This window comes from Sinocyclocheilus anshuiensis, unplaced genomic scaffold (assembly GCF_001515605.1).
Source record: "Sinocyclocheilus anshuiensis isolate Anshui unplaced genomic scaffold, SAMN03320099.WGS_v1.1 scaffold43, whole genome shotgun sequence".
Lineage (NCBI taxonomy): Eukaryota > Metazoa > Chordata > Actinopteri > Cypriniformes > Cyprinidae > Sinocyclocheilus > Sinocyclocheilus anshuiensis.
The window spans coordinates 2,241,496-2,250,847 of record NW_015549580.1 but is presented as its reverse complement, the minus strand read 5'-3'; the positions used below and the strand labels follow the sequence as shown (position 1 = coordinate 2,250,847).

The following is a 9,352-nucleotide window of genomic DNA, read 5'->3' as shown; positions in this document are numbered from 1 at the left end:
ATTTTTATGATAGCAGTAACTGTAAAGGGACTATTGTAATGGGTAAATCAAATGTAAGCTAGTTCAGTACTAATTACTTAGCTCAAATGAGTTAATGTGTGCTTCTTATAGCAGTTTAGAAGTCATTTTCTCTATTATTTATTTTCATTTTAATTCAGTGATTTTAACTTTTAATTGAGTTATTTTAATGCTTTAAAGAGCCATTTTTGATTGTAATGTTCTGTTCTGCTATCTTATATTTTCTCCATTGCATCATATTGCATCGAATCGCATTGTGTTGAATCGAATCGAATCGAATCGAAATTGGATCGCACTGCATGTAACGGGTGAATCGTATCGCATCACATCGGTAGCTGCTTCATATGTATCTTTAATGTATCGTATCGTTGGCTATGCATCGAGATGCGTATCGTATCGGCCTCAGTCATGAGATGCACATCCCTAATATGCATCGTCAGGGTTTGTAATCAATTCATCGATAAAACGAGTGAATCGTTACACCCCTACAAAATAGAGCTGTCAACCCCCAAGGGTAATTTACCATGAGCCAGGAATTTCTAAGGTTAAAATTCAAAATCTTTAAAATAGCAGTAGTATTCTATTTATTAGTACAATTTTTAATTAAGAATTACATTTTAAAAAATTTAATTGACTTTATTTAATGAAAAAAGTGGCTAGCATTATTTGAAGATAATTTATGCTATAAAATTTTTCCAAGCTGAGCAGATCTGTTATATTAACATTTCTCTGTTTTTGTTCATCTGTGTGACACTATTTTCCTGTTTAATACTGTAAAGCAGCTTTGACACAGTCTGTATCGTATAAATATATAAATAAAGGTGACATGACTTGATATTTATTTTATTCACGTCTCACGTTGCAGATCCACAGGAGGGCTGTGTGGTGGTGTTGCCTGTGGAGTCCCAGAAGAGGCTGGTTCAGATTCTCCATTTCCTGCCAGCATTTCCCGCAGAGCTTCTGGCATGTCTCAGTCAGGTCTGCAACACTGGGAGAGTGTCGGCTAGCCTGGCCACCATGCTAATACGCACCATACACCTGAGGTATGAGGGTTATGACACATCATCGTGCACTAATGCAATCCTAAAGTCTGCTTCCAGTGTTCCACTCTGGGGCATCAGAGATCTAGTTTCTCAGGGGTACAGGGCATGGGTGTAAAAAGCCAGGGAAAAAAAAGAACAGTGTGTGGTATTGTTATGAAACATGAACTCTGTTTTTAAACCTAGTAAGCTGTTTCACTGTCTACAAGGGCTGCAATCTTCAAAGGCAAGATCCTAACAAAATAGGAAACTTTTAAATTATAGGTTCTCAAACTTATTTTGTCTGCTGAATACATAATTTTTTTAATTAAAGTACCACCCATATACCCCCCCTCCCACACACACACTCCCATTTTAATGTAGTTCTCATGAGTCAAGCGCTACTTAACATAATACTTGCTAAAATGGAAAAATATGTGCATTAGTGTATGTTTGACCGAGACTGGTAACGCATGTGCAGCTCGGCCCCTGGAGGGGAGTATCTGTCTGCATCTGACTGATATGTTTAAAATGTGACTCTACGACTGCCGAGAGGAGACAGCAGTCTCAGAGTTTTCACTGCTAATGGAATCAAACAATTTAACCAATCAGAGACAACCAAGCGCTGTGCGGCATGATCAGAGGATGTCCAATTACTTAACTCTGATTGGCCGTGACCGCTAGTCATTAACCGTGATTGGCCATAATGAGGTGGAACAGAGCCACGAGTCACTGCGCAGTGAGGCAGAGGTCATACTGCAGTAAGTTTAATATATTCAGAGTTATCGCTGACTTTAGTATACACAACACTTATTTTGTTAGTTTTTTTGTTTAGTTTGCACAGTTTTTTGTCAAGAAGGTTTTCAAAAATGTTGTTTATAGTGAGAGTGCCTTCAGGAAAGGAGAAGGGATGGGCATTTTGAGTAGTTTTGTTGTTGAATAATTTAACATAAATAAGTAATTGATTTAATTGAAAAAGGTAGAAAGGCAATAATTGTGCAAACAAGAGAAAAAAGTAGCAAAATAACAGAAATGAATTACAAATCTATAGTGATTTCTTCAGAAACGTTGCATCAAGTTTCAGCTTTAATATATGCTTTTTATGTAATCAATAATATGCTTTTATAAAAACATTTACAAAAAGTAAAACTGTTGTTAATGATTAAAAGTGTTTTCAGTAATGAAATAAAACTGGAATAAAATATTAGATAAAAAAACAAACAAAAAAATTTTTAGTTAAAGCACTAAAAATGAATAAATAACAGATTTTTATGACAACAGTACATAACAAAATGACTAAAACTTAAAACAGCTAATACAAAATATTAATAAATACTATAAAATAATATAGATAATACTAAAATAATACTGCACCTCACATACAAAAGACACATACAAAATTCATGTCTATATAAAACCTCTACATTTTGAATCATAAAAAGCACATTTTTATCATTTTATATGTTCATATTTAGAAAAAAATATTTACAAAAAGACTGTTATGATAAGCGTCCAAGTTTGAATACTTTTTTGTTCTTTGTTTGTTGGCGGATGAGTAATCAACAGTCTGTTACTTGTTCATGGATGATTGACAGAATATTCCTTTGTGAATTCCTCAGCATGCTGAGGGCCTTAGGGTGTGTGTCTGCGTGTGTGTCTTTGTGACATGCTGTGTCCCCATTGCTTTTTTTATAGTCACTAGCCTAAAGGCACTCTTTTATTTGTGATTTCCCTTCAAATCCTAATGGGAGCAATGTTTGAGAACACACTGAGTGTGTGACTTTGAGTCCCCACCGTGACGTGTGTGAGTGTATCTTGGATACACTGCCTTTCCTCTGGTCTCTCTGTTTGCTCATAAGAACAAGACTTTATTAAATGTGTTCGAACACCTACAGAGGGCAGTATTACTCTTTTTATGAGACATGGAACAATCATCAAGTTCAGAGTCACACCAAAATTCCAAAACAAATGCTACGGCAAGTGAATTCACACCGACTGCACTTTTGAAAAATCTGGCCCTGCGACAGGATTCCTTTGCGATAAGTGAAGCATCACTTAAGGCCGCTTCTGTTCATGGTAGAACTGCGTGACATGCTGTTAAGAGAGCCAATCCTTAGAACAACATGAACCGAACAATCTGTCCCTCACAAGAATTTAGCTTTGATCACATCAGCGAAACGACTAACTGAATGGTGGCTTCAGAAAGTGTTGCTAAACTTAGACAAGAATGGCTAATAGTATAGCTATAGTATAGCTATAGAGTGTGTGTGTGTGTGTGTGGTTGGCACACAGAAAGACACAATGAACAGTAGCATTTTATTCCTTGGTGCATCTTTCTGTATGTGTGTGTGTGTGTGTCTGTCTGGCTTCTTTTTACTAATGGGTTGATGGGAAATGAGCCAATCAGTATGTATTAAGGAAGTCCAGCACATGCTCATTCCACAATCACAAGAGAAATGAAATCAAAACAAGTAAAAGATCAGATATTCATTCACTTTACTGGCCTCGAGACTGATCCACATCTATAAGGGAGAATCATAAGACTGCGTGGATTGTCCTGAATAGCTTTAACACAGACACACACACACTGGTTCTTTCTGATTTCCTTCTCAGAAAAGCGTGAGTATAAAATGGTCACTTCTGACAATATCTTGCCATCAAGTTCCCACTGAAGCCTTGAACACACATATAGAAGCACAGCAAGCAACACATGGAGCCTGTGACAGACTGACCTGAATGTGTTGGCTGTGGCCTCTTGGTTCTCCTGCACTCTGTGTTTGATCACAGCAATTACCTGGCTTTAACTGTTACGAACCAGCTGAGAAAATGTCCATAAAAGCTGCTGGTACTTCATTTGGCAACATTTCATAGTTTAAAGGTGCTGTGTGTAATTATTTTGATGTTAAAATGTATACTTAACTTTAACTTTATTTAACTTTTGAACTATCTTCAGCTTAATGCTGAGAAACAATGAGCTGTTAATAGTTTGGCTTCCTTGAAGAGTGGCAACATTTACTTTTTTCCTGTTTCCTCCCTTGTAATTTATTCCTGTGATGGCAAAACTGAATTTTAAGCAGACATTAATCCAGACTTTAGACATGATCCTTCAGAAGTCATTCCATTATGATGTATTGCTGCTCAAGAAACATTTCTTCTTATTAATGATAATAGTTGTACTAATTACTTATAGCTGTACTTAAAAAAGTGATGCATTTTTTTAAAGGTTTTTGTTTAATGAATAGAAAGTTCAAAAGAACAGTTTCTATTACAGTTTCTACAGATATTATTTTTTTAATAATATCAAAATCTTTACTGTCACTTTTGGTCAGTTTAATGCATCCTTGCAGAATAAAAGTTTTTGAATATAAATTGCTGAATATAAATGTCAGTGTTTTTCTGCTGTGGATGCTAAGCATGCACCAGTATTAATATTCTAGCTAGTTCATAACTGATAAATAGTGGATATTTAAAAGCTGTTATTTTGTCTAAAAATAAAGTACAAAAAAACTAAAATCATCCTTACAAAAAAGTTATTTTTTTTCTTTTATGTAAAGCATGTACAACTAGGTTAAAGTGTAGTTTGATTCAATCGGTGGAGTTTTAAGGAGTTAAAGGTGGAGTTATTGTGCAAAAAAAAAAAAACCTCTGTGGGTTTGGTTTATGGAATAACTTAAAATCTTCTTAAGGAACAGTAAGTGTTGTCTGTCATATTGTAAGGATGACCCCAGTGTTTCCTTAATACCATGAGTGTTCTCATTCGCTTCAGTGTGGCCGTGTTTGTGGTGGGAGTTTGATTTCAAAGGAAATGAAGGAGCTCAGATGGCCAGTATTTTTAGACTGACATTCTCACCACACACACACACACACACACACTCAGGTACAGTGTGAGATGTGTAACAGGAGAGCGGATCAGTGCCAGACCACTGCACAGTAATGCATGTGTGCTTCCTCGCAGGTCTCCTCTGTGTGGCTGGTCGAGCAGTTCACAGGATGTGCCGGTGAAAGATGTAGATTACCTCAGTTTCTTTTTCACCACACTAACAGGTGCGCACACACGCATCACATTCAATGAAATGAGTACCGACAGCATACTCGATATTGATAAAGTGGTGTTCCCATGATCCCATGCTTCAGGTTTCTCCTCTGAGATGCTGCAGGCCCTTCAGGACACAGATGAAGACTGCCTGTTGCCCTCCTCCATACTCTCGCCCCTCAGCGTATTTGCTACCACCCTGGAGCAGTTCCTACACCACTGGGATATAGTGGAGGTATTTCTCTCTATCTTTTTTATCTGCCAGTCCTTTTCTCCACCTTCAGTCGCTCCAACAACTTGTGTTATGTCAGTTGTTCTGCTGTCAATCGCTGGCGTATGTTTCTAATCCTGTTGTCATCTGCTCTGTCCCCTGTGAGCGTCTCTCTCATCTGCTCTTGTCAGTTAGTCTGGCTTGTCAATCATTTGGTTGCTCTAGTGTCAGTCCGTTTGTCTGTCTGCTGTTGCCTAGATGCATTTGCATTACACAGTGATTTCACCTGGCACAAAAAAAACTTTTCTAGCATCAAATAATTTTTCTGTTACAATTAATCACATATATGAATGTTTTCTGAGAAAAGACCCCAAATTAGAAAATTAAGAAATATAATTCAAAGACATCACATTATTTTAAAAGATAAAATCATTGAAATTTAGTTTTGTTTTGCAGGGTACTTCGTATGTGTAATTTGTTTGTAAGAGGCTGTGTCAAAATGTTATTTAATTTTTTAAAATTAATTCAACTTTGCACATGTTTCCCAAAACCATTGCATTTGTTCCATTCTCTTAATTTATAATTAATCACACTAAATGAATGTGTTAAAATTACAACCCTAATAGCACAGATGCTTTAAAGTGACATTTTCAGGAGAAAAACTCTGAGACTTTTTTTACTTTTTCATACACATGTGAAAACTAGATGAACATTAACAGGAAACATAATGTAGTTTTTCTGCTGAACTAGATTTTTTTTTTTCTCACAATTCCCCCCCCGCCATGTTCTTGTGTGCACATGAAATTTCAGTTTTTTAATAAATACCAAGCAGTGTTGTTGCATGTTGTGAAAGGGATATGAATCAGTCATGCTGTTCACCTTAATCACACCCATCATGTTTAATGCCAAACGTGTGCATTTTTCAACTTCTACCAAGAAGCAGGTGTTCGCTTGATTCGCTGCAGGACCATTTGGGTTGTTATTCAACGCATAAGTGTGTTTTAGTTTCCCCCCCTGGAGACGGCCAGTTCGTTGAGCAGGGGAAGGTTTATCGCATCGCACCGGTGTATGTGTCTCCATATTTCAATAAGGGCTGGTTATCAGAGCACTCCTGGCTAAAGCAAATGCTAATGCCAGCCAGCGGACACCATCACCACCTGACATTTTACACGGAAATTAAAATCTGGGCCAGGGGCTGACTCTCACTGCCCCCCTCCCTTTACTCCAGACACACAGCTAATTCCTCTGTGCAATTTTCTCTGGACTTTCATTTTTTGTGTCCAAGTCAATCAGACAGTAAAGGTGTAGAGGGATGGCTGGCATCACCGTTGATACGGTAATGAGGAGTGACGGGGGAGATGATGCCAGCAGGTGAGGCTGATGGAGAATAATGGACCTTAATGAGGAAAAGAGCCTGTTTCCCTCCTCACATACACAAGCACAGGACACGCTCTCTCTCAACTCTCATCACTTAACTTGTGCTTAATTAGAAATTATATTTAACCGTAACAAAAATCGCTGTACAAAAACAAATTCAGCACTTTGGCTAAATAAAACTTTTGGTACAAGTTTATTGTACTTTCAACCTTGTGGGAAAAAATTAAGATTAAATATGTTTGAAAACTATTTATTGGATACTTTTTTTATGTATATAGAAAAGAATCAATCCCCTTTACAATAATCACATTTTGTTGCTTTGCAAAGCCATTTGACTTTCAACTGTGATCAGCTGTGGTCATTTTGATTAGCTCAGCATGAAAAGAGATTTCCTGGAGCATTTCAGTCCTTGGTAGGGCAACTGAAGCAAATAATCAACTATGGGTGGCAAGGCACTGTCAAACGATCTCCAGGAGAAAGTTGTGGACAGGCACAAGTCAAGAGATGGATACAAAAAAAATTCAAAGGCTTTATCAATGCGTAGAAGCACAGTAAAGTCTATTATTAAGAAGTGGAAGGTATTTGGTACAACACAGACCCTCCCTGGATCAGGCCGTCACTCCAAACTGGATGAAAGAGCGAGGAGGAAACTGGTCTGAGAGGCGGCCAAGAGACCTACAGCAACTCTGACGCAGTTGCAGGAATTTTTGACAAAGAGTGGTCATTGTGTGCATGTGACAACAATATCACAAATTCTCCACAAATGTGGCTTGTATGGGAGGGTTGCAAGAAAAAAGCCACTCCTCAAGAAAGGCCACATGTAGTCACGGCCTAGTCAGAGCCCAGACTTAAACCCCACTGAAAATCTGTGGAATGACTTGAAGACTGCAGTCCACAAACGATGTGGGCAAATATTGCAAAGTTATTAGAGACATATCCCAAACTAAAGGCTGTATTTAAAGCAAAAGGTGGTTCAACAAAATGACTTTTTCCAACTTTTTAAAACTACCAAGGACTGAAATGCTCCAGGAAAGCTCTTTTCATGCTGAGCTACTCAAAATGACAACAGCTGAAAGTCAAATGGCTTTGTGTGCCATTGAAAAGGTGATTAGCTACACCTGATTGAGTTTACAATACATTTTTAGGGGTGATCCGGTTTTGTTTTTTTTTAATTTTCTGACATATTGCGTTATATCTTTCACTTGTATGTTATAAGTTGCACTGAGTAAATACAGCTGGATTAAACAGAAACTGTGTCCGTCTTCATTTCAGGCTGCAAAGCAACAAAATGTAATTATTTTAAAGGGGGGTGATTCTTTTCTATACCCACTGTATGTATATGTGTGTGTGAGTGAGCTGTTACATTTTCTTTTTATATTATTTTATATATTTTTTATATTATACGTTAACATTGCTGAAATATGAAACACCAAGTAAATAAGAACAATTCAAATTTTTTTATTGGTAAAGTAATTTTTAGCACCTTTTTTTTTCTTTTTCTTTACAGCTCTGCTGAGAAATCCTAATGTGCTAAAGCGTAAAAAATGTGCTAAAAAAAGTGTCCTTCTAATCCTATTGGGATTTCACATCACACTCTTAAAGAAAATTCTCACTTACTGTTTCTCAGATATATAGCTTGGCAGATAGCATCAAATTAAGTTTGAGTGTGGTGTGTGTGTGTGTTTGAGAGCGAGAGCGTATGGCTGCTGGGGGTCCATTCCTTTATTGCCAATCAGGTGTCTCTAATCTAAAGCATGCGTAATGTGTTCTTAACACTGTTAGCCTGATTAATGTCTGATAATAACCTGCTCTGAATGACATTCCGCTCCGCCTTCATCTGTTTAATCTAATCTGCTCTAATGCTATTAGCACTATTAGATTTCTCACACACATACACTCACACACTTATTTATTGTTAGTGCTCATAAAATATCAGTTCAGAGAGTGGCAGGGCATCGCTAATCCGTCCATTGTCAACTTCCATTATGAGAGACCGGCCATAGTGGCGAGGTACAACCCTTTGAGCCTGTCACTGTATATGTGTGTGTGGTGCTATAGGATTCTTTGTTCTCTGCAGACTTCTAGGACCAGGGATTTATTTTTGTCTCACCTAAACCGTGTGTGTGTGTGTCAGATGTTAAGATGTTGTGATGTATAATTCAAAGGTTCTTTGTAGAATGAGATAGGAAAAAGTGTCATCTTTCTATCATCGTTCACTCTGTAAAATGACTCTTCTCTGAAGATGAGTTATGTTCCTAAAATCTGTGTAGTCCTTTTGCCTAGCCTTCGGCTGGATTTCTGTAAATGTTTGGTTCAATGCAGAATTTGATTTATATATACAGTGTATAGGGATATGCCGGTATCAAATTTTCATGTTGCGATTAATTGCTCATGCTTTTATCACGGTGTACGGTATTATCACGGTATTGACATTTAGTTTAAAAAAAGTGCTGTCATAATACAGTATAACAGGTTTAATAACTTTTTTCTTATAACAAAAATAACTGAACATTTAAATGCAATAAAGCAATACAGAAAAATGTATAAAGTTAAAAGTTTTACACAGATTAAAGTGCAAAAGAACTATAAAGACCAATAGGTATCACTTTACAATAAGACCTCATTAGTTAACCTTAGTTAATGCATTAACATTCACAATGAGCAATAGCTACATTTGCTACAGAAGTTATTAAT

General features: G+C 37.0%; 1 protein-coding gene across 2 annotated transcripts in view; it reads left to right on the top strand.

Annotated features, from left to right (window-relative positions):
* LOC107657731 (testis-expressed sequence 10 protein homolog) overlaps nt 1–9,352 on the top strand; it is a 23,600-nt gene that overhangs the window by 10,189 nt on the left and 4,059 nt on the right. For both annotated transcript variants that reach the window (XM_016445959.1, XM_016445958.1), the window contains exons 11-13: nt 884–1,061; nt 4,993–5,081; nt 5,172–5,305. In XM_016445959.1, the coding sequence (XP_016301445.1) occupies nt 884–1,061; nt 4,993–5,081; nt 5,172–5,305 (401 nt within the window). The remainder of the gene's footprint in view (nt 1–883; nt 1,062–4,992; nt 5,082–5,171; nt 5,306–9,352) is intronic.